This window comes from Jatropha curcas, chromosome 5 (genome assembly GCF_041381405.1).
Source record: "Jatropha curcas cultivar XTBG-Jc1 chromosome 5, XTBG_Jcur_1.0, whole genome shotgun sequence".
Taxonomy (NCBI): Eukaryota; Viridiplantae; Streptophyta; class Magnoliopsida; order Malpighiales; family Euphorbiaceae; genus Jatropha; species Jatropha curcas.
The window spans coordinates 17,741,711-17,768,235 of record NC_143155.1 but is presented as its reverse complement, the minus strand read 5'-3'; the positions used below and the strand labels follow the sequence as shown (position 1 = coordinate 17,768,235).

The following is a 26,525-nucleotide window of genomic DNA, read 5'->3' as shown; positions in this document are numbered from 1 at the left end:
TGAAGATGATCATAGATTCGACTAGAGCCAACAAAGTCGATCAGACTGAGCTTTGTTCGTGACCAGATGATCAAGATGATCTCAAAAGAACCTTGGACGTGACCAGATGACCGTTGATGCTTAGAACGCTGATGTAGTCCGACTAGAGCCTTCAAGGTGACACAACAAAATCCTTCAAGCCAATCAGACCGAGCTTCGGAGGTATCTTCAAAACCAATCAAACCGAGTTTTGGAGATCGTTATTGATCCGACTGGAGCCAACAAAGCTGATCAGACTGAGCTTTGGACGTGACCAGATGATCAAGACAGGTACTTCATTCAGCCCAAGGTTGAAGGCGCGTCAGTAGACCACGTTAACATTAATCGTTTACACAATTAATGGCAAAGTGGGGGGGCAAACTGTTGACGCGTGTCTTTATGCCCCCCGCCTGATCCAATGATGATATGAGGATGTGGAATGAAAGGTTAATGTTATCTAGAAGTCTTTTAATCCAAGGATTTAAATAAAATCGATTTTAAGTGTCTGGTTGCGTAAGAGCTGCGTCACGCAGCTATCAGTTGCGTGACGGCACCCTTAGCTGCGTCACGCAGCTTCGATTTGTATGACGTCACTAATATGAAGACATGCCACACGTGGCTGTGGTCCGAAAGAAAGCTGCGTCACGCAGCTATCCGGTCAGTCACGCAGCCGAGAGCTGCGTCACGCAGCTAGACTCTGTTGCCCTACTTCTATAAATAGATCTTTTTCTCACGTTTGAGACAACTTTGGAGAACGTTTTGAAAACCCTAAAAACATATTGTGCGGCTACATTTTCCTTCAGAAGCTCTTTTGACTTCGTTTGAAGGACAATTGCCATTAGATATCAATTTTAGGTGAATCAAACCATAAAAAAGAGAGAAAAGATCAAAAGATAAAAAAAGAGCATTTGAATCCTTGGTAAAAAAGCTTCTAGAGCGCCTTAACCATCGTTCGTTAAGGCATTAAAGCCATATACAATCCTCAATCTGAGGATTAGGTAATTCCTTTACACTTTCTGTGTTTTTATTCATTGATTATTTATTTTATTATTGTTTTAGTAGTTTAATCTTAATTGAATTGTATTCTATTCGTTTTTTATCATTCAAGGTTGTCTTAAAATATATTTAAATAAAAAAATGCTCTAAACAAATAATTTAAAACAGAGCTCGGACCAGAGCAGTTGCGTCACCCAGCCAGAAGATCCGTAACCGATCTGGAAGATGCGTGACGGAACTATTCATGTCCAAAATTTTGTTCCTTTACCCAGAACAGCTGCATCACGCAACTGTTCTTCCAAAGAACAGCTGCGTGACGCGACTGTTCTAGGGTTCCAGAAACAATTTTTATTCTTTCGAAAAAATAATAAATTTTGTACAAAATAAAATTTAATTTTTTCAATAAATCCGAAGATGACCAATTATGAGTAGATTGTAATTTAATTAAGTTTAGAATATTAAAGTGTGATTATGCATGATTTTGGATTTTCGGTTTTTGGGTTCAAATTTTTATTCAGGTAGAATGTATTTTTAGGTTCGGTTTGTAGCTCGCCTTGAACCATAAGGCAAGAGCGAGTCTTTTATTTATTGATTTAACTGCTTTGGTTTGGATGATTTGGATGATTATGGATGCAATGATTGGATTTGATTGGGACGATTAATTAATTTTCTATATAAGAACTCGGTCCGATTCATTTGGGTTGGGTTTAAGTAAATAAATAATTTGGCTTTTCTAACTAAAATAAATTAGAAATCATAGATTAAAAGAGGCCGGTTTTTCCCGGCGTCGGCTTCCAACGGGCCAGCGTACCCAATTCCCTTACCCAGAATCGCATTAGTGCTCCTCACCAGTTTTCTAAATAGTTTGGCCTTGAATAAAGTCGGGTTTAAATGGAGTCATCTTGTTATAAAATTGGAAACGGTCCCATTACCGAAATAATGGGTGGCGACTCAAAAATGTTTTATAAGACCAATTTATCGGCATCGTATCCAATAAAATGTTTTGTGACCACTGTTCAAAATAAGATCATTTTCCATCAAAAACAAAAAGAGGCGTTCTTCGGATCGCTCCGGGGCGGTACGAAAACAGATTTATGATTAAATACTTTGAGAAATGAATTATAGAATATTTTTTGTATGCCAAATCATGTTTATGAATAAAAGATGTTGAATTTCACTTAATATGAGATTTTTGATATGAGACTTGAAAAGTAAGAAAATTTCATGAAAGAAATAAAAGTATGAATCATGACGGATTATATATGTGACTTAATCCATAAAATCTAATTAGGAGATTTTGATTATGCTATGAGTAATGAATTGATTGAAGAAATGATTTTAAGTCCCTAGTTTACTTGGTTGTGTCATGAGTGGTATAAGGGTGTGACATGTCGTATCATATTTTTCAGTACATCTATTCCAGAGATCCGATGTATATAATTCTGAATCTAGACATATGGGTATCTTATTGTTATTATGTTTAAGCTAATGTGCTTCCATATTTATCTTAAGACTTTTGAGTCGGTATTTGAGCCCTATGTGTAAGTATAATTTCATTCGTCTACTATTTGATCCTTCTAAGTATTCTAGATATCTAAATAAGTAAGATATTTTATGGATAATAATTATGTTTAAAAAATGTCTTGATTCATGAATTATGTTTACTTATGTGAAATACCATAAAAATAAACAAAGAATGTGTTTTTGATAAATAAAACATGAAATAATATAGTTACGTGAAAGTATATTTACATTGAGTAAATGAATTACAATTGCCTTTATTTTTATGATTTCTTGATGTATTGTAACTAATGTTTATCAAAAAATTATAAATGGTACTTGATTAACTATTAAGTACTTAAGTAATATGAAATAGAAGTATATTGTTGTATGATTGTTGATTGCCTTTGTAGTATGAATAAAGAATCATATCATGTTGAGTATAAAGGAATTAGTAAATATTTAAGAATAAGATTTATGTTTTTAGAAAATACTAAGACATGTGAATTATGATGTAAATACTTGAACTTGTATAGCTACGTGAGTAGAATGTGAAAATGATTAAATAAGGAATGAATTCATATATGTTATTCTTGAAAATATGAAGAAAATATGTTTATGGGTTATGAATGGCACTTTTATGATTTTCATGGTATATTATGAGAAATTCGTTGGCTGAAAATTATTTGAAAAGATAATATGATGTATGCTTTTGAATAACTTGGATTGTCTTGAATGAATTATATTATTACGCTTATTGGATGCTTGTGTGTGAATCCCTCTTACGCCATTTGGGGGTTATAAAGCACCACTCACTAAGTATTATTATTTAGTGCATTGATTTTATCATGCGCAGGTAGTAGATGGTGGTTGCTGATGAGAGATTAGAAGATTGCTTTAAAGCAGAAGATCTCAATTGATAGCTTTAGAATCATTGTATATTCTTATTGGTTCTGTTGTAATATCCATGACATGTATATATATTTAAATGGAGATGTATTATTTATTTGGAGAAATTATTACATTCAGTTCTTTTGGTTCGAATATTATGACATGTATAAATATTAAGTATGCTTCGAGAATTTGAAATGTATATAAGTATTTAAGCTTTAGTGATCTTTGATGAGATTATGTTGATGATGATTGAGTATTGATGTTGAGATGAGATTATGAAGTTTAATTGTGATGAATGGTGATTTTAGAAGTATATTAACAAATTTTAAAATTTGAGATAATTATCATATAGTGAAAATCTTACAGTTTTTCATACGATTTTCTAAAATTTTCTAAATCACATTTGGAGGATTCTATATTAATTTATATATAAGATTACATAATGTATCTTCAATAGAGTTATAATTTTAGCAATATTTAATTTTGTACCTCCGGCACAAAATGTGTCATCCGTATCCTGTGAGACGAGACAATAAGCATTTCAACCCTTTTCTATCTAATCCCACATATGACTCCAATGTGGCGGGACTAGCTTCTTTACGCACACCCTTCCATTGTTTGAGAAATATTGTTTATACTTCCCCACACTTGGGCATTTAATATTAGATCCATGTGCGGATGTAGTTCATGCCAAAGTGGACATATCTCAACTATGTCCAATGTAATCAAATGATTCATAATGTGTGTTTGATTGACTTTAAGTTGGTCATCGACCTTCTACAACCCTTCCCTTTTTTTTCCCATGTTTGAGACTAACTATGCTTCGCTAGGCTGTGGAGATTTCACTTTGACAATAGGCTCTAAATTAAAAAAAAATAATAATAATTTTTAAAAATATAGACAACAATTAATATATTTTTCCATAATAAAGATACTAAATAATAATTTCTCCTCTTGACAAATGAAATGGGAACAACAAAAAGGATAAAGATGTCGCCGTTCCATTGATTACCAAACATTTTAACATCTTTAATATAATAATAATAATAATAATAAATTAATAATAGATCTATCTATGATTATGAATATCTATGAAGTGTCAAAAAAAAAAAAAAAAAAACTATTATCTATGAGGAATAGGGTAAATAATGTTTATAAAAAGAGTGTAATAATCCAATTATAGGCGAGAGAGAGTTTGGGTATGAGGAGATCAATGGGAGAGTGGAGGAGTTGTTGTTTGCTGTTATCATTTGATGCTCAAACTGGAAGGAAACCTCTTCATTCTGTTGTTTCTATCCTTCACTTTACAACTAATTAATCCAATCAAACAGACAGAGAGACTCTAATCTCTCTTTTTGCTTTACGCAATCAATCTGGAATTGGTAGATCAACCACTGTTGCTGTGTTTGATCGTTTCACGTCTCTCGCTATTTGGCCTTGCTTGAATTCACTTCCATCATCGTCTCTTCTTTTTTCGCCCTTTTCACTGTAAGTTTTCTTGGAAAATTTTTGTTTTTAGTTGCTTGATCTCTTTTATTATTATTATTATTATTATTATTATTATTATTGTTATGTGGGTGTTTGTCTTTTATAAATTAATTCATGTCTTTCAAGTTTTCGATTTTGATCTGCTTTATTTCTTGATCTGGGAATTGTTTATTGGGTCTCTGATTTTGCTCTTACTTTTAGGGGCTGCCTTTCTCATGGCCTCTGCAACTACACCATCATATATATGTCCATGGGTTGATCTTTTTGTTTACCTGATTTTCATCATTTGAATTTGGTATGGATTGATCATATAATTTGAACTATGGACTTGCATAGTAATTCTCATACGGAATCCGGGAAACTGGAGCAAATTGTCTCTCAGTTTCTATTGAAGAGCTTGCACATCATTTTGGACTCTAGAATTCCTTCTTTTCATCAGCATGATCGTAATCTTGACTTTCAAAGTCAATCCAGTTCTGGGGTTAGAAAGAGTGACAAATGGTTCAATTTAGTTTTAGGAGATCGTCCACCACCTTTAGATAACTTGAACTTCTGGCAAAGAAATCTAATGGACCCAATGATAATCGACATAATACTTGTTCATGGAGGGGCTAATTCTTCATCAGTGGACAATCTGTACACTTCTTCATCTGAGGGGAAAACTGTTGAAACAGTTATAGAAAGGTGGATAGTTCAGTATAAGACCCTCCGCGTTATGGCTCCCCAAGCTGTGGAAAGTTCTGCCTCTTATAAGAAGACATATAAGAAGTCAATCATACTTTTACGTTCTCTTTATTCACAAATGAGGCTTTTTCCAGCTTATCGGATTTTTCGGCAACTAAGCTCATCTACTCAAACATGTAATTTTGATATCATCTATAAGGTTTCTTCACTTTGTGAACCATTTTCTAGGTTAGAGGGGGAAACAATGAAAGAATACAGTTTTGTTCCTGTAGATGCCCTTCCTGGCCACCTTTCTATATTGGTGACTTATCGTCCATCACTATCTGATTTTAACCTTGAGACTATGGCAACATTCCCGCCAAAGATCATAACAGATTATGTTGGTAGCCCTACCACCGACCCTCTCAGGTCTTTTCCTTCTTCAGAGAAAGGAATTCGTGCTACATCCTTTCCGTTAAGAGGATTACGGCCACCCAATTCTACTCCTTTCCAACGTCCACATAGCTGGACAAGTGGCTTCCACAGAGGTGCTCCTTTTACGGTGAACCAACCCTTTGGTGGATCTCCTCCTGCATATCGTGCATCTACCATGCCATATGATTTTCCATCTCCTCCTGCAGATACTCATGGTTATAGAGTTCAGAGCTTTAGACCACCAACTCATCAGAAAGCTACTGTTTATGATGAGTATCAGCTGTCACCTCCATTCTCGCCATCTATGTCCCCGTCCACCCCGACATACTTCCCCAATATTAATCGTGTGCAGACTCATAATACTTCAGAAACTGCCCCTGTTACTATCCCCCTTCCAATGACTGGCAGAAGTTCTAGATACACTTCTCCAAACTTTTCTGACCCAAGTAAAAGTTCACTTCCACCATTATCTCCTAGGAGCACAAGGCATGATCTTTCATCCCAGGAGTCTCCATCTGGAATACATTCAATCAAGAGATTAGAAGCTTTAAGGGCTGGAGAGTTAAACTCTGGCATAACAAATCATTATTCTGGTCATAAGGTAGCCATCGTCTTTTTCACCTTGCTTTATGATGTTTTGTACTCATAAACTTCAATCATCTTATTTTATGCTCGTTCATAAGACATTTTTAATTATTTATAGATTCTCAAAGATGCCAAAGATGATTCAGGGCGCTTCTCAGGATTGTTATCTTCGAGTGGATCACCACGAATCGGATTTTCTAGAAGTTCTAGTAGATTATCTTTCCAGGATGACTTGGATGATGGTGACTTTTCATGTCCTTTTGATGTTGATGACGTTGATACATCAGATTCACCTACCAGGTACTTACATTTCCATCATTTTTCTTTGTATCAATCAGGTAAATCTTATATTGTCTGACTGAGTATAATGAAGTTATTGGTTGACTAAATACCTATTGGTGATATTGATGCCAGCATGCTCTGCTAGTAAAGAGCTCTACTGCATTGATTGGGTATTTCCTTTTGAATCTCTTTATACGCTTGCTACTGTTTTACTAGAATGCATGCAAAACCTTTGCTGCATGCTCAGCTCAGGTAGTTGGGTTGGTGGGAGTTTGGGTGGAGATCATAGGTCTTGAGTGATATTGCACTGCTCTTGCAGCAACAGACAAAGGAACAGACATACGGAAAGACAACTTATATGGAGAAAAAGAAAATATTATCCTTGAACTTTACCTGTGTGGATGAAAGATTAGAATTTAAAAAAAAAAAAAAGAGAAAATCTTTATCATCAATCAATTCGTTCCTCCGTGCCTTTCTATAAGTCACTATCATTAGTCTGCTGCCATTTATATTCAAATTTTTATCATGGCATTGTATTTCAAATGACTTTCTTCCAACTCAAACCATTCAGAAAGGCATTTTTCATTCAATTTTCTCAGAAATCATTAATTGTTGCACTTTCTATCTTGACTCATCATTCATATCTGGAATTTGCTTCATGTTGGTGACGCCAATTTGTAGTCATTTTTTTGTGTTCTACTTTGACTTTTTTGCTAGATTTTATCTAGATCACCAAAGCTTTTGTATGTTTGCTCTGCAAGGCTGAAACTGCAGCCATCAGTTTCAAGTGGCCTAATGGCTGAAAATAAAAGGGGAAAAAAGAAAAAGCTTTTCAAGAAAATTTCAGTTGTATGAGACCTTCCAAAAATCGCCATTTTATTGTAACATTTATAATTCCTCATAATTTATACCATTTCATTTCATCATAATTAAAATGAAAAGTAACCTATTGTACCTATCTTTTTTTTTTTCTCCTACCATTGACTTTCAAACTAAATCTAGCATAACTCTTCATCAATTGCAAAAAAAAAAAAAAAAAAAAAAAAAAAAAAAAAAAAAAAAAAAGGTGTAAGTTTGATCTAGTGCGTATAAATGCAACGAGTCTTTAAAGGTTAGGGTAAAAATAGTCTATTCGGAAGGCTAGAGTACAATTACATCCTTTTGAAAAGGTTTCGGTTCTTTTTTTGGTTGTTGGCCCTTTTCGAATTAATTGTTTGAATCAAAGTAAAAAATCATGACTTCTTGTATCTTCTCAATCGATCATATTTTCCAAATAAGGAGCTCTCATATTGATTTTATATAGTGGATTTTGAAATTCTATGATTATTCTGAAATCAACAGATGGCTAATTCTTGGATTTTCAAATTTTTGTTATATTCAGAGAAAATATAATGTGTGTTGAAGCAAAATGTATATCATCTACATAGTATGTGGTAGAGAAGAAGAATGTACAGATAGATTAAGTTGCCTTTCTATCAATATTTGCCAAACTATAGAGATTGACTTCCTAAAATTGTCAAAATTTGTCCGTGTATTTCCTTGTTCTGTCCTATTTGAGTCTTTCTTCATTTCAAGTTCATATTCTTCAATTGTAGGGTGATGAAAACAGGATTTTTTTTTTTTTTTTTTTTTTTTTTTTTTTTTTTTTTTTTTTTTTTTTGTGTTTGTTTCCATAAACTGAGTCTTATTTCTTACTTGTTTACTCCCTCACTTTCAAAATCATAATTTTTCTAGGTGAAGGTTGTGGCAACAATTGTCAGTATTAAGAAACTTATTGCAGGGTTTAATAGAAAGTTATTATAGTACTTGATAACAAGATGATCTCTACAATGTGCGGGATTTTTCCGCATTGGAAAAAATGTGATAAACTTGGGGTTGTTAGGTAGCATATGTGAACAATACCACTGATGGATTCTTTTCTTATCCTTATTATACCTTTCTGATCAAGTCCCTGAAGGAATCTTGCGTTTCATCATTGAAAACACTGAAAAGTTCTCGGAGCTTGTAATTGAACTATATTTTCTTAAACTATCTCAGAATTTTGGACAAGAATGCTTTTGTTTTGGTGAATCTCAATATGCCGCTTGGTTTAGCTAAATCTATTGCATCAATCTCAACATTCAAATTCCAAACAGATTTAAAATGATCAGCGGAGATGGAAGTCCAATTACCATATCTTGCAAGCGCAAAATAGTGTTATGCCAAGGACAGAGTCAAGGATAGTCAAGACCCCAATGAAAACCTAAAGAAAACCAAAATTTAGTAGGTTGACTGCATGCATAGTAAAAAATCTATTAACCTCTGAATAAAATCTGAAAATCTCAAAAGTTCCCATACATTTGTATTTTCCTTTTGTCAATGCAAGTGGTAATGCTTTAGCCTAATTAGCTGCCGGTACCTCATAAAAAGTAGCTATTCTCATGGATAACCTGTCGGGCCATTCTTCAAAAAATTCTGGGCTTTGCCAATATTCAGCTTTGCTCTCTTTTTATTGGTTATATAGCCATTGCATGCTCATTACTTTCTCACTTGTTTCTGGTAGGTTTTCTTGTTTGAGTAGCGTGATCCAATCTTAATGTTATTATTTTTGAAGCCTCAATCTTTTAAGAGTTAGCATCATCGACATGAGAATTATACTCATTTTCACTTTAGGATTCCAAGGTTGATCAGCATTGACAATTTCTTGTAAATAACTTCGTATCGGCATGAACTTTTGCGTGCATAAAATGTTCAGAATTCATTAATTCTTTTTCTTCCCTCATTTTTTTTTTTTTTTGGTTTTTGGTTCTTTTTGAATTCTATAGCTTGTTTGTTTCATTGAAACTTGAACTATGGAAATGTCAAATTATGGCTCTCATATAACATAAAGAGATAAACTCGAACTATGGCATGTGTCTCATGTCTTGGTTATCTTTTAAATTAACATGATGGAACTATTTTCAAGTTCTTTTTCCATTGTAATGTGAATTCAATTGATTGCAATTTCATTTGTTTGAGCCTTTGAGGAACCTAATAATAAATAAGGAGGCTGGAGGCAGGATATTTCACCTTGAAGCTTAATGTTCTGACTCCATAAACTTTTGCTTCCTGTTTATAATTCATATTGTTCTATTTTGTTATCATAATCATCATCATAATCATGATCTAGCATTTTCTTTTCTGGTATGCAGTCAAAACTTTGATGGGAATAGGAATTCGGGGTTCACCCCACAATCTGTGCTAATGGGCAAAAAATCTCAAGATGCTGCAGTTGGTGTTCTTGTGCGCATGCTGAGAACAGCACCTCCTCTGCGTCAAGATCCAAGTTGTTACTCATCCCATTCTATGAGGACTGACTTAGATGAAGGGATTGCCACAGCTTCTGGATTCTTTATGCCTCGAAAGATAGCAGATGGACTAGAAGAGCTTAGGAGCTATAGAGAAATGAAAGATCTACTGCTATCTAAGAGTGGAACTCGGATCTTCAGTAAAGAAGAAGCATAACCACAGCTACTTTTTATGGATTTACAGGGGCAATATAGATGATGTTGGACACCATACTAACCCGTGTTCGTTATCAAAGAAGCTTCGGAGTTATACACAAATGAAAGATCTACTAGTATTTAAGAGCGGAACTCGGATATTCAGTGAAGAAGAAGCTTAACAGCAGCTACTTTTTGTGGGTTCATGTTTTATGATAGACAGGCCAGAGTTACAAAGGGCAATATTGTAGATGATGTGGAATACTGTACTTATCTGTGTTTGTTATAAGAGAACCACAACTCAGCTGATCTATAAATATCCTGACAGACAATTTTGTTTAGATATTTAACAATTATGTACATATTGTGATTGAAAATTTGTTATCTAAATTTATCCATAGATTTTAGTGGCTGCTGATGTATTCTTTCTATCTGTAATGTGCACTGGTGGGCTCATTCAAAAACTGGGTGAGAGCTGTACCATGTTTGCAATTTCACAAACTATGTTTAATATAGAGCTTGTTTTGTAAACGACTTAAAGCTTTTATTTCCCTTATGGTTGAAAATTATTACTGGAGATAAATTTAGTACCTGTTTGGTATATGTTGTAATAACCTATGACCCGTTAACCTATGAGATATATATATATATATATATATATATATATATATATATTACAATTTTTAAACTCAAAATCTGCTACTGAGAATAACAAGGCAAAGTTAGGTTGAACTTTTCTTCTTCCTTTATTATTTTATTTCACATTGAAAAAGTTTAAAAAAAAAAAAAAAAAAAAAAATGAAGGCACATATAAAAGCTGCCCATTTGTACGGATGTTTTCGAATTTTATAATTTTAGGTTCGTAAAAACTAATTTATTTAGATTTTTCAATTTAAAACTAACTCGTTTAATTACATAAATTTTAAATTGGAAATTCCTATAGCTAATTGTCATCTCAAGAGTTTGGCAGTAACTTGTATAACCCTGTCTACGCTCCGAGATTATAAAATGTATTAAAATGTGCGCAAAGACTTCAAAAGGAGAGGAAAAGAAAAAGACAAACAGAATGGAGCAAAATTTAATCTTCCCATTATTTGAAAAGAACATTATAAATAAAAAAAAAAAAAAACGTTATATTGCCAGTGGCTCGATGACAATACTGTTTAAAAGCACAATGAACAACTCAACTTGCTTCACCTTCTCTAATAAGATGCCCATGTTCGGTCAATTGGTTTTGTCTCAGGAAAAGTCATGGCAACCGATAAACTCGAACCAGACCAACCAGTTTTCTCCAGCAACTTACCAATTAGGTCGCCTGCTATATAACAAGCGCCAGACGCCATGACTCCAATCACCACATGATAGAGCACAGTGCTTATATAAGATTTTGGTCGTCGCCGAACATGAGCCTTTCCAATAGCAAGTAACATAATACATATAAGCGAAGCACCTCCAACCACTGCAAGCTTGAGATCTTTATTATCACTCTTATGAAATGAGAATCCATATATGACAGGAGGCAACATCCCGAAAATGAGGAATGATATAATAACTACTGTTGCATGAAGTAAAAAATTCTCTCGCCGTCCTAATGTTTCATGGTACCGGTCCTTGGGTTCGTACATTTGATCAGAAGTCCCGCCAGAGGTATCATTTTTTAGCTCCAGAAGCTGTAAATATCATAGTTCTTCAAGTTTAAATTGCAATAAAATGAACATGAAAGGAACATGCTGCATTTTAATTATACCTATCATGATATCAAGTGTAAGATAAAGCAAAGGTCCAACTCTTTTTGTCAATGCCGCTTAACATTTGCCTTTTAATTGTTAATATTATATTATAATGATTCTTTATAAAATTGATCAACACAGAACTGTTACATGTATTGCTGATTTCAGAAGTGAAGACATGGAAATATCACTCACATTGTGACCAATGATGAAAAGTCCTCCAATCACATTCGCCAATCCCAGAGCTAAAATGTTTACTGCGGAATCAAAGGTCAACAAAGTTTCATGTCGCTATGCATTTAAATTACTTCAAAAATACAAAAGAGGGGATTTTTAAATATATATACATATATGATTTATATATATATATATATATATATATATATATATAAATAGAAGCAAATTATTTTTACTGTAAATGAAAGGATAGCATCTCAGGAAGCTGGAATTAGCCGAATCTTAATTCATATGTCATCCAGTAAAATAGCATGAAGTGATTATAATTTAAATTTTTATTTTATGGAATCCAATGAAAAGCACGAGGTTTCGTAGTAAAAAGAGTTTTCTTATCTTAGAAGACATGTAGATGTATAAACACATCAGTCATTAGCCAAATTTGGCAAGGTTTTGAAACTTTAACTACAATGTTTCACATATAAGAAATATGAACATCTATAGTCGTTTATGACCCAATACCTTAGCGAAGCGCATTGAAGTGTCTCACATACCATAAGATAATAATATAGTTGAACCTAATAAAACTAGATAATACTGTTTAGTTAATTTGTTATTTACTGTAGAGTAGCATCCAGTTAAAGCAAAATAATGCTTACATGTAGCAGAACCAGCAGCAGCTGCAGACGACACAATGCCTAGACTTGTGATGGATTCTATTAAACCACCATAAACAATGCTTTTCAAGATATCCACAGTAAGTCCAGTACCAATTTGCTCTCTGACATATGTCTGAGTCCCAGTTTCTAGCAAGCTTGTGGCTTCAGTTCGATCATCAATATTTTGTGCCCCCAGAGAAGCTGTTGCAGGTTCCAGTTCTTTTGTTTCAACAATAACTATCACATCACTCCCTGCATCATATGGTCATGTCAAATCAATCTAACAACTAAGAAGCCCGACGCCACATATCTACATACACATATAAAAGATTGCTAGAAGGAAGCATTAGAATAATTAATAACTAGATTGCACAATGGCAAACAATCTGAGATTGTTATCATAGTCACGAGATTATTTGACAACATGATAGCATTAAACTTTCGTGTATCCTAGGCATGAAATTTCACAAGGATCAAGTTACATTCCTAATTATGAAGCATCACTACAATTCAAATGAAGATGGAGATGACTATATTTTCATCAGTCATTTATCAAGTATGAAGTATGTGGAATGGAAATATGAATCATATGCCTAATACATATGAACATTATGACTGGCTCGTCATGTAATATAAGTTCATAAGTAGCTTAAAAAGATTTCATTAAGTGTGCGAATCAGCCAGAGGCATTGATAATTTAAAGAGACAACCGTATCTAAGAAAGAAGATTCACATTTTGAAATCATTTTGTCTGCCACTAGAAAGATTCTAGATGGTCACTTTCATGCAAGACCCTGCAATTTTGTACATACCTGTGTTCTTTTCTGCAGAACCAAATACTGTCTCTCCAACACCAATTTTCCGTTTTTCAAGAACTAAAGTTTCTTGGATTGAAGAAGACATAGCATCTTTTCTAGATTCATGGTGTACAACTGCTGAATCATTTAGAATTTCTCCTTTACCATGCAATTGTGAGGGCAAGGGAGCGCCTAGTACTACTGAGGCTTGATCATTTTGAACAGGTCGTTCTTCTGGCATAGCTATGTTGATTTTCCTGTCTATCTCTAGCTGTGAATGCTCAGGTATTAAAGACTTGTACGATGAAGCCATTTTAGGATTCACTTCACCCTGCAGAGGTCCCAACGAGGCATCTTCAGCAGGTTCTCCAGCATTAATACTGATCCCTGGAATGCGAGTTGCTAAATGACCTTTCTTATGTTGATCTACAATGTCTGTAAAACATTATCAGTTAAAATGTTTAACAGCATGCATTATGGTATTGTTCCATGCATACCAATTGTAAAAAAATGTGCAATGCTGCAATGCATTTTGCCAGTCATCTGAGAGATGAGTGGAAGTACCTTAACTACACCCCAGTTCAATCTCATACAATATCAAATTCCAAAGAAAATATCTACTCTCATAAATATTAAAGGAGCACACAGACAGATTGGTAAATTTATTGACAACAAAAATGCAAAAAAGCTGGATTTGATATTAATTTTAATAAGAACAGTTATAAATACCAAGTCCCCAGAATTTGGAAGCATTAACGTACACTAGAAAACATTGACATGCATGTATAGACACAGCTTAAACACACACACACACACACACACACACATGTGAAACAGCAAATGCAAAACAACCTTGGATCAAGATAAAAGTGCATGTCAATGCCACTTCACAATCTCACAAGCCACAAGGTGGATAAAATTACATTGAGAAATGGAAAAATGAGGATCTCATTCTGGAGATGATGATTAGCAGGGTGGCAATTAATCTTGAACTGCTAGGTCATTCCTGAAACCTGAATAATAGGTAAATGGAAAACCACTTGTCTTTTCAAGAAATGGTAAATCTTGGAAAATAAATTGATGGCCATTTATTATAGTAATAGGCATATGATTAAATTATTTCCTTTATGGTATGAGTCATCTCCTGAAAACTTGATTAAGCATTAAACAGGCCAGTACCCAACAAGGCATATTACATATGTAACTGGACATGTGCACCAGGAAAAAGAATTTTCATACCTGTATTAGCTTGTTCAGTTGCATTTTTTGGTTTCTCTCCAATGCTGGTTGACGCATTTTCAAAATATGTATTATCTCCTGTTGAAGAACTTGCAACCTTCTTTCTAGCATCTTGGTGTGCACTCCCCAAATCATTTACTGAGGCTGTAGTGGAGGAGCAAAAGGAGTGACAAGCTGATTAGATATATCTCATTTCCTGCTGTGGAAAAGTCTATTTCAAGAACTATTAATACTAATTGTTTGGAATGGAGTAAAACAGCTCCAAAGCTTACAACGGAATCAAGAAAAGTGTGTTTGGGTTATGCTCCAAATTAGGTCCTTCAGTTTTTTGAGGTAAGGGGGCGGACATGAACATGAAACAAAGAGCACTTGGGCGCGACAGCATGAACATAATGTGAGTAATAAAGACAAGGGTTTATAGACCAAAATCCCATGGCAATCTAGACCAATTACCCACAGCCTTGTGCCAAGAATCTTCAAGTAACATAATAATTCCACATACCTATACGGACCATTAGTACATCAACTTTGTAATAGTTGATCCTTAGAACCTGTTTGAGATAACTCTATGATCCGAGTTTTAGAAACTCCAATCTCTTTTAAAATTATGCTTACATCGTCATTACTCCACAACCTTTTAAACAACTAAATGAACCTAAAGACTTATAACTACCCACTACAATAAAATAACTTCCCACTACCATAAAGAACTTGTACAACCACCACCAACCAATAAAGAAACTGATTCTAACCTTCTTAGCAACACATGGGAAAACAAAAGAATGGAATACTAAGGGCCCATTTGGTTTAACGGTTTGTACCAGATGATAGCTGATAGTAGTTGCTGATAGCGGTTAGCTGATTACTATTCATGTTTGGTAAATCGTTGGTAGTGGTTGCTGTTAAAATATAAAATGACTATTAAAGGAGTAATTGTTTTTCTATATTATGATGTATAATATATATGAAGACAAATCGAGGGACAAGAAGTACTTCGACCTAAGATCATCAACCCCAGCCCCAAATCCTTCATTCTCTATATATATATATATATATATATATATATATATATATAAATTTAAGGTGAATATGTTATTTTAATGTATTATGTTAATAAAATAATGATTAAAAATTTTAAAATAATATTTTAAAGAAATCATTTTTAAATAACTACAAATAAAATGATCATAAAAAAGATATCAATTTGAAAAAACAATTTATTAGCAATTACTTTTATGAGGTTAATGAAGTCCAAAGTAATATAAATAGGAATCAGCTACCAGCTGATATGAAAAAGCTCCAAAACTTAGCTGATGAAAATTGCAGCTGATTGAGACTTCCATGAGCTATCAGCAGCTGAAACTTTCCAAACACATACAACGTAGCTGTTGGGTGTGCTACGTCGTATGTGTAACAACTATCAGCTCCATGAAACAGCAGAACCAAATGCCCCCTAAGTAAATATTACACTAAATACAGCAGCAGATGCGGCAACTCCATAACAGAATGCTTCAAAGTAAAAGATAACTTGCATTGTAGATACCTTGAATTAACCATCTTTTTTATTTTTTTCAAAGGCTTATATGCAGATGAAAAGATGCATACAACAAATGATAAGAGAGTATGCAAGCTAAAAACTCATTTTAAGTAGAAGAGTTTCATAATATTTCTCTTTCTTTCTTTCTTTTATCCCCCACTCTGTATTGATAGTTTTTCCAGAAACTAATTCATATTTCACCTTCATATGATCTACTTTCATATCATCTAAAGTATTTCCTTGAATCCATTGTGTTAACCTTTAAATATTACTTTTCAAGATGTTAAATATCTCAGTAATAAGATTAGCATTTTTCACTAACTAGACCATATTGGGTGACATGAAACTCCATGTCATGAAGAAAGAATGGTCTAATCCGCAAGGACATTATTACAACATAAAGCAGAAAGATGTGTAAACATAATCACTGTGTTATTAAGTATATCTTCAATGGATGGAAGCCAAATCATACCTGGTTCAGTAATCATGTTATTTTTATATCCTGCAAACATGGAAAAGAACCAATTTCTCTCTGTTGCATGTTTCATTTGAAGACTTTGAACATTTTCATTTTCATGGCTTTGAAGACTTTGCACATTTTTATCTTCAGGGCTACCTCCAAAAAGACGAAACAATTTAAAACCACCTCCTGTCAAATTTGACAAAATAGTTAAGCTTCACAAAGTAGATGAATAAAGCAATACTCTGAATTAGGAAGCAAAGTAATGCACTCCAATTCTGAAAGCATATTGAAGCATTAACAAATTGGTAGAACAGCTTCATTTTATACGCAAAGGAAAAAAGGGAAAACAAAAACAAAAAACAAAATGAGAGAGAAGGAAAGGAATCTTTGGTTACTAACAAGTTCATTGTTTTTTGTATTCCTTTTGAAGTGTGAACCAGAAAACAAGAAATGGAGGCCATTGAAAGATTAAATGTTAAGCATGATTCAATTAATAAAAAGCCTAAGGGCAGAACATTTGGTCCACTTAGCTACTTGTCATGTCCAAGGTCCAAGTTCAAGAAGTAAAAACTTATTTTGAATGGAAAATTTCAATATGATGCATTACATGAGGAATGTTGTCTAATATTAACTAAACGAAGATGAGTGGCAAATTCTATGAAGAATGAGGATCATAATATCGTATAAAGAAAGAAAATAGTTACAAGTAATGCACTTATAGGCATGCAATATTAATGTTACAAAATGGACGGTGATGTGAACAATAATGAATGTAAGCATTTGTAGGAAGGTGATGTGGCACCTAAGGAAAGTTGCGAGAAAGGAGATTGAAATGATTTGGACACAAGCATCATATGGTAGCAAATATACCCATATAGAAGGTTGAGGATATTGAAGTTGGAAGAGAAAAAGAAAATGAAAGGTACTAGAATGATGTTGGGAATAGTGGCAGAGACTTTTGGCAGCCCTAAATCAAGTGGAATGAAAGAAAAAAAAGTTCATATGGTTGACCCCAACTAATTTGGGATATTTTGTTTAGTTGAGTTGATTCTCCAACTTCCATATTGCCAACCAAGCAAAATTGTTTGCAGAACCCTCTAAAGTCCTCTTACAAGAGCAAATAATACGATTTGACAACAATTAATGTGAAGATAAAGTTAGATGACAAGAAATTAGATGTGATACTTTTTAACATAGGAATAACAATAATCCCACATTGATAGGCTTGCTTATTTGATGTTGAAAATCTCTAAAAATCTTGAGGAATGCAGACATTCACCGTCCTTAAAAATAGCTGCTATTGCTAAGATATTAAGAAGATTAAACATAAGGCAGAGTTCTTTACACAAGAAGGATAACATCAGTACCTGTAGGTATGAAAAAGCTGAAGCATGATAAGCATCTGAATATCTCTGGTTCCCTGTCTCCATTGTAATCATTGGCTGTACCCTCAGGACTACCTCTTGGATGAAGGTTAACTGAGTCATGAACTTGCACATTGACTGAATTGGTAGAATTGGCATCCAAATCAGAGCACAAAACTGTGTCCACTTTATTGTGCTTTGGTTTACGACGTAAACTTCGAATTTTTTGTTTTCTTCTACGGAGGATAACTCGTCTAGTAATACAAGAATTACAGTTTGGGCAGTACAAATCATGAGTATTTTGCTTCTCTAACACTCTCTCAACATCAAATTCTGTCACTTCCTGGTCAGTTTCTTCTATTAAGTCATCTACTAGTCCAGTTCCATTGTTAAAAGAGTTCAATTTTATTTTTTGTTCATCATGTGGCTCCTCTAAAGGTTTTAAACCTGAATCAGATAATCCTTTATCATCTAAATTTTCACTGTATTGATTGTTCATTTCCTCAACGAGGCTTTTCTGAATCTCCACATTTGCATGGACGTCAACATCTTTGGAATTCATAATAAAAGCAGAACTTAGAAAATTACCATTCTTCATTTGAGAAACCCCATCAACAGATTCAGTACCTGCAACCAAGTAGCCGCTAAACCTTTAATTTTTGAAGCAAGGAACAAGAAAACAAGATTTTTGTTGATTGTACATGTACGAAATCCATCTGAAGAATATTAGAGGATTATATCAATGTTACAAATTTGCAGTAAAGAAATATCAGTAAACATCGCATACTTAACAGTTTCATTTTCAACAAGCACCTACAATAATCTTATACTTGATATACTTCATGAATCAGAAATTGGCATCCAAAATTTTGGTATTTAGAAATGAGATATTTGAAATTCTTCCAGTTAATGCAATTTAAAAAACAAGTGTACCATCTGAGAAGAGCTACGCTGCTGACAGAAGGCTACTAACTTTTACACTACCTCTAGTCCACATGGATAAGAGACTAGTTTCTCACAATATAGTGTGGACAAATTTACGACGGTTGACTGTTCACAATTTAAGGGCAATGCAAATTGCATTTTCACTAACAGTAACTGCTAGCATTCAGCCAAGAAATCTTGGCATCTACTGACCTTTAGTTTCAAAATTGAAACTTGGTCGCTGCTGATCTAAGATTGGCATGTGCAAATACCCTTTAAGATTCTGATTAAGATCAATCAACGGACTTCCCATGCAGTAGGTCCAATTGCAGTGGCAACATTTCCATATTCCTTCAGTCAAAAACAAGGAAAAGTAACAAAAGATTTGCCAAAACACCAAATCCTACAGATTACGCATAAAACATAAATAAGAAAACTAGTCACAATTTTGAGTTGAGAGTCTCACGATTGGTTAATATGAGACTTAGGTTTCCTTTTTCTTCTTTCTTTAGGATTCAGTAAAAATTTAAGGGAACTAACCGAGATATAACCTTACTTGGCAGATCTCACATCTGGAATGAATCTCTATCCTAAAACTGGAACCAGGATGACCAGGTTTACAGACATCATCCAAACTCAAAGTACAACTGTGGGTTTAAAGTTTAACCAATTAGAGTTTGTGGAACAAAATCAATTTTGCTAATAGCTTCAGTTCTTTATACAACCAACCAAAGTTTGTGATCATGATGAAAGCAGGTCTTGGGAATTAACATACATCAAATTTTACTGAGAACCTTCAGAGACTGTTGGAATGATATAACAACTAGCCATACAGGAAAATATGCTAAGTCCCTCCTTGACATGAGCTCTATAGGTAAAGGAAACGAATTTCAATGATTTTTCTGTTGCATAAAGAAATGGATTCTTTATTGGATAGAACAGTGTATTTTTTTTTTTTTTCAATTTCATAGCAAATCAATCAGATAGTAACTCAATCAGCTACTATTATTACAGAAAGTGCACAAAGGTGAAGCCAAAATGTTGTGAGACACAAGAAAATTTTGACCGTCATAAAACTAAAATTAGAAAATCCTGAAATCAGCTAGAAATCTAAAAATACATTTTGGTGGCAACTCAGCAACGTAATTCAGCTGGTGAACAAAGTGAGACATGGAAACGCTATGGTCCATCAGATGGTGCGCGTAGGCAAACTGAACATGTGAAATCGAGGTCACACACACACATACACCTTTTACTACTCCATTAAAAGTATCAAAGTTGAACTTGTTATGAGAACTGAACTAATACTTATCAATGCTTCTATTTCGCATGTTCCAAGTAGAAATGATTCAGAAACACCATTCCACATGAAGTAACAGAACTGCAGCATACAGTATGAAAAATAGCAAGACATCCGGTGAACCGAACCTACCTTGATCTCCAAAACAAGAAATCGATCACTCACACTCACATGCTCCTGGCAAATTTTCTTAAGTAGATTAAGACTTATTTTCAACATAGATTCGAGTTGGCTAACAATAGATGACATATGATAAGAGTAAAACTCTCCTTAGATGTATAAACAAGTTCTAAAAGAGAACGCAAGGCAATTGATTAAGAAATCAGTAAATCAAAAATTAAGAACAGAGAACAACAAATGCAATGAAGGAATACAGCAGAATTGGAAAGTGGAGAATAGAATAATACCATCACTTTGGTCGAAGTAAACGCTACTAATATGCAATTTATTATCGTCCTCAATGTCTTTACTAGGAGATTCATATCCAATTCCATTTGCAGTCGTAATTCCATCACTATTGCTACTCGGAGAAGGAACCACGTAGCTATTGCCATTTCCATTGCTAGAAATGACAGTGGAGGAGGCAATGTTGCTGCGCCGTCCTGATTGCCTGCCTTGCAAAGCAGCCTCCTCCTCCACTTCCTCTTCCTCCTCCAACACCAAAATATGGTGATCAGTTTCCATTCCTAAAGTACAGAGAGAGAGAGAGAGAGAGAGCGTGAGAGAAGGAGTAAGAGCTTTTCTACTTATCCTCCTCAGCCTTCTGTCTCAATTCAACTCCCAAGGAAGGAAAAGGTAGCTTCACATTTATGGCGAGTTACAACTTCTTTGTCTGTTTTTCTGTTTTTCTCTCTCTCCAAGGTCTAAAGTCTTGAAGTCGCAAATTAGAAAATAAATCCATAGTTGTCAACAAATTTTTTTTATGCACAAAAAGACTAATTACTATAGCACATAAGTACGCTTTAGTGCCAAGTGAAAATTCATTCTCATCGGTTAAATAATTAAATATAGATTAATATGCTGTCAGCTCCGTCTTATTCTAGAAGAAATTTATTTTTCATTAAATCTAAAATTATGTTAAGATAATTTTGATTATTAGTCGATGGACAACTATTTATATTAATGACTAATCTGTAATGTTATATGAAGATATATGACAAGATATTAGGAGATGACTCACATTTTCTCTCCCAATAGGCAACAGCTATATTTTTCCTATATGAAAACGTGTCTCTTTGGGGTAATGTCATTCCAACTATTATTCTCATATTGAAAATCAAGCAATCTACAGTTTCCATAATTGTCTCTTACACCTTATTTTGACTGCTTTGGTTTTATCACTATCATTAAAAAGAGTTGATTCTTTTGAAAAAAAAAATTAAAAAAGGTTAATTACATAGTTGATACCTGAACTTTTTAATTTTTATTATTGTGACATTTCAATGGATAAATTTTCCAATCAAGTGTTTAACAGTCAAAAAAAACTTTCCAATCAGTTATTTTTTACATACATAACACTCCTAATTTGGTATATGGCTTAAAATAAGATTCACTTCATTCGGATAATGTATAATATAAACTTTCAAATTACCCTGCCAAAGAGGATCCGAATGTTTATTAAACTTTTACAATTTGCTTAGAAAAAAAAATTAATCTTGTCAGCTCTAGTAAACATAATCACTATTATCTGCATTTCCTAAAATTCATTTTGTCATATTTTCCTTCCTCCCTCTTAATTTTTAGTAAGAAGAGATAATTATTGATATGGAGTAATTAGGTAAGACCAAAGGTTATTTAGGGAAATTAAGAAATATTTTACGGTAATTTAGGTGATTTAATTATTTCTTTATTTATTTTGAAAAAACCTTATAAGACAAAAATGGACAAAAAGAATAGTTTTTATCCTATAAAAATAGGTCTAGCTTAACTTCACATGAATAAAGAAAACATATTCACTATGGTTAAACCGCTTTTTTTATGTTACCCTTATAATATTTTCCTGATATAGGAATATAGAAGGTTCACAATTTAATTAGTTGTTGAGTTGAAAGACTTGATTTATAATAACAACGGTTACCGAATAGTATAAAAGATTTCAAATTGGCATGAGCTAATTGGCTCACTCAAACAAGTAATCATGACTCAGCACCCAATTGAGTTACGAGGCAAGTCTCTAGTCAACTATGCAAAAATCAGAGCTTAGAAGCAGGATTAAATTATAATTTTAGAGAGCTAACTCAAAATCAACTTATAATTTTAGAGAGCTAACTCAAATTTTTTAGAATCAATTTACAGCATCCAATCCTCCTAAAAGTTATCCTTTGACTTTCAAGAGATGAAATAGAGCTATAACGAGAGCTTAAGACAGGATATAATGCACTTTAACAATGAAGAAAATCACGTGAAAATTTTGAATTATAAAATAGCTCGTGAAGCTATAAGAATAGCAACCAGAAATATCAAATTTACTGAATCATTGTTCAAAACACCTCCAAAAAAATAGTTCATAAAGCGAGTTTAAAAAGACGTTCGATTTGATGATGTCATATCATCTCAAGAATCTTAACATAAACCTAATAGGACCAGAGCTCAATGCATAGATGATTAGCTCAAAAGACAATTAACGTGATACCCTTTTAACGATTCAAGAAGAAGAATCCTCCTTTGGATTCAACAATCTCAAATTCCTATCAAGTATCTACAAAAAGATAGATAAAATATCTACTATCACTGGGGATTGAAGCAAGTTCTATAAATTTTATGATGACTACAGACATACAATGGAGGAATATAGACAACTCAAAGATGAAGTTGAAAATTTTAATAAACAAAAAAGTCTAAAACATTTGTTTTTTATACTGGTTAGTCTATATTTACTCCCGTTAAAACATTTATTATATCCAAAAAGTATCATTTTAAGAATTAAGTACCGTACAATATTTTACTCTTTAATCTTCATATTTAGTATAGCATTACAATTTAGTTCCTCATATCTATTATTAAATAATCATTAATTTCTTTTTTAAAGGAAAAAAATATTTTTGACGAATGACTAAATACTAACCACATTGATCCATTCTAAACTTGATGGTTAAACTCTATTGCGGTAAAGATAGCGTAGGATAGATCCTCCGGAAAAATAGCTCGACCCAAAGCTGAAATCAGTGTATTAAAAAAATAAGTGTACTAACAAAATAAGAAATATTAAGTTTCAATTATGATCAAATTTGAGAGATTAAACAATTCTTTACCCTAATTTAAATTATATAATAGGTATAACCCTTATTCAATTTAAACAAAACCAAATATACACTAACAAAATTTATTTGACGCACATATTTTGAATTACACTATTCAAAAATTTAAAAAGCTCAATTAATTAAACAGAATTGAAAATTTTATTTTCAAATTTTCTTTTTATTCAATTTTAACTCAATATTTATTCATTTATTGCAAAACTATGCACAAACTTACTCTTATTTTAATAATTTTTGTTATATTAGCAAAATTTTTTTGTCATATAACCAAAAATTGAAAATTTTAGTTAAATATTCTTACTCATCCAAAGAAAATAAAAACTGAAAAATTCTTAATTTCCTCTATTTAAAGAAAAAAAAATAGAGACTAATCATGTTAGACTTAGTTGAAGAGGTATGTTTTTGTAAATTTGAATAATTAAAAATGTTTTACTGTTCGCTACAGAAAGGAAATCAATTTTAAATTCTTAAAAAATTCAAGATACTTTGTGCTCGTGGGATTCCAACTAAGCACATTTGTTATTCTCAGAAGAATAACTCTTTAGAGTAGAATAATAAATAAAATAATATAATTTAAAAATTTATAAGTGAGTATTTAATTAGTTATATATAATATAGCTCATTTGGTTTAAAATAAAATAAAATTTAATAGCTTATCAAAAATTAATGTCTGATAGCTGAGGGATAAATAAGTAATTAGCTAACTTGTTTTTACTATAGTCCAATTACATTAAAGTGAGTGCATAGAATAAAATAAATAATACTACTAGTATGAAAACTTATAACATGTAGTATAAATAAAATAACTTAATGCTGTTTTCAAAAAAAAAAAAAAAAAAAAAAAAACTTAATGCAAAAAACAAGAATTAAAATACTACCTCCCCTAAATACTTATGATATTTGAGAAATTATTATATTTTAAAATATTTATTACCTTTGTAATTTCAATGAGTAATAATTTTTTTTTCTATATTTACCATTCGTATATGACCAATAATTATTGTTTTAATTTCTAAGTAATTTGGTATTTGGATATATTAAATATTGGGTAATATAATCAATTTATTCGATAATTTATTGTGATAGACAAATTTAATAGTCTCCTATGAAATATGAAATTTCAAATATGACAAATATTTAGAAAAAGAGAGAGTAACTTAAAAATGTATAGATGATTACGTAAGAGTAATACTAAAACAACAACAACAAATTATAACTAAAAAATTTTATAGATGTCAACAAGGCGGTAGCCTGGTTGGTCTTCTAAATTATACGAAAAGTGAAAAGTCATGAGTTCGAGTTCTCTTGACCATAGTTATTGTTACCAGTTTGGTGAACTAAGGGGAGAGCTACCTCTTATTGTATAGCTCGCAGTGTTATTTTAGATCATAAAAGCCTTCAATAAATTAAAAAAAAATTTATAGATTGTTAACGACTTTTTTTCAACCAAAAAAAATTTTTGTAAATTCATGAAATGTTTAAATTTTATGAAATTAAAATAATAAATTTATATAATATTGGTCAATTATTCTCCTACCAGATCAAAGTCGATCGGGATTTATTGTTTTAAATTAATGCGCATTAATGACAGCAAATGAATAACAGCCCACAGGCTGATAAAGTGGAATGGCATTTTCAATTTTTTACAATAAAATGTCAACTATTCTATTCACACAAGTTATTACTCTTATTAAACTCAGAACGTGACACACGTTTAGACCATCATCTCTCGTGTCTCTGATTCAAAGTCTAGATCTATCTTTTAAATCCACGTGGTAACTTACTTTTTCTAACCTATCATACTTTTCTACTACTACTTTTTATGTTGATGTATTGGACAATTTATTTATAACTAGTACTGGTACTAGTTTTAATAAGGTGGTTTGGAAGTTGTTTATATTTATTATTCGTTGTTGTGATTTAATATTTTTGAATAATAAATTTAAGTTTGAATATAAAGATTAATGTTTTGCACTTCCTCCATTTTTTTTATATAAAAATAAATAAATTTTCACCAAGATTAAAAAAAAAAAATGCCTTAACCAATTTGATGTCTTTTTTTTTTTTTCCTAATTTACCTTAGTATCTCATTAATTTCTCTTCGATTATCAATATAAGCCTTAAATTAGGTTTTAATCTTGAATAAAGATTTAACTATTTTGTTGATTAAAAAAAAAACAAATAAATACATGTTTGAAAATTCAAAAGTGAGAAGTTGTTGGAGCCAAATTTTCGTTTCCCCAAAAAGAGTCTCCTCAACTTCATCAAGACGTTTTCATATAAATATGGATTAGCACACAACTCCAGTTGTTCATCCACAAGTTTTTTGCCAGCATGAATCCACAAAATCCATTTGACTTAAATGTATCTCTAGTTAGGTCTTTAAACATATAATTTACAAGCAATTGATAAGTGGTGCTTGCATTTTTTAGACCGAATGCTATGGTTCTATTCGTCTTGTTTTTTTTTTATCTATATTTGATGATATCCTGTAGTTACATTTATAAAATTATATATTTTATATCCAGCTAAATCATCTAATATACTCTGAACTTAACGACTTGTATCAATTGTACTTCAAAATAACCTTAACCCTTCATGCACCCTAAAATGACATTTTTGTTAAACTTGCATCCTAATTTTAATTTGGTCAAAATTAGATAATAAAAATTAATACAGTTGGGCTTCACACCTGTAGCTTGAGTTAGTTAACCCAAGAAAATGGGTAGCACAAAATATTGTATTCATACTTACTATAA

The 26,525-nt window shown here is 32.5% G+C and overlaps 2 protein-coding genes across 3 annotated transcripts; one reads left to right on the top strand and one right to left on the bottom strand.

The window, feature by feature from the left end:
• Nucleotides 1–4,470: 4,470 nt before the first annotated feature.
• ATG13 (Autophagy-related protein 13) lies at nucleotides 4,471–10,853 on the top strand. The gene is made up of 4 exons (XM_012234164.3): nucleotides 4,471–4,896; nucleotides 5,098–6,595; nucleotides 6,698–6,879; nucleotides 10,032–10,853. Exons 2-4 carry the CDS (start codon nucleotides 5,219–5,221, stop codon nucleotides 10,342–10,344), a joined length of 1,872 nt encoding a protein of 623 aa, XP_012089554.1. The 5' UTR covers nucleotides 4,471–4,896; nucleotides 5,098–5,218; the 3' UTR covers nucleotides 10,345–10,853.
• A 536-nt stretch (nucleotides 10,854–11,389) lies between these two features.
• On the bottom strand, nucleotides 11,390–21,395 carry LOC105647941 (membrane protein of ER body-like protein). 2 transcript variants are annotated; one of them, XM_037640090.2, is made up of 9 exons: nucleotides 20,917–21,395; nucleotides 19,423–19,560; nucleotides 18,289–18,912; nucleotides 16,931–17,107; nucleotides 14,922–15,065; nucleotides 13,698–14,117; nucleotides 12,886–13,137; nucleotides 12,248–12,309; nucleotides 11,390–11,992 (listed from the first exon to the last, which is right to left on the bottom strand). In XM_037640090.2, exons 1-9 carry the CDS (start codon nucleotides 21,191–21,193, stop codon nucleotides 11,525–11,527), a joined length of 2,562 nt encoding a protein of 853 aa, XP_037496018.1. In that variant the 5' UTR covers nucleotides 21,194–21,395; the 3' UTR covers nucleotides 11,390–11,524. The 2 variants fall into 2 exon arrangements, with proteins under 2 accessions (XP_037496018.1, XP_012089553.1); XM_012234163.4 differs by lacking the exon at nucleotides 19,423–19,560 and having other exon boundaries at nucleotides 20,917–21,273.
• Between the last annotated feature and the right edge of the window lie 5,130 nt (nucleotides 21,396–26,525).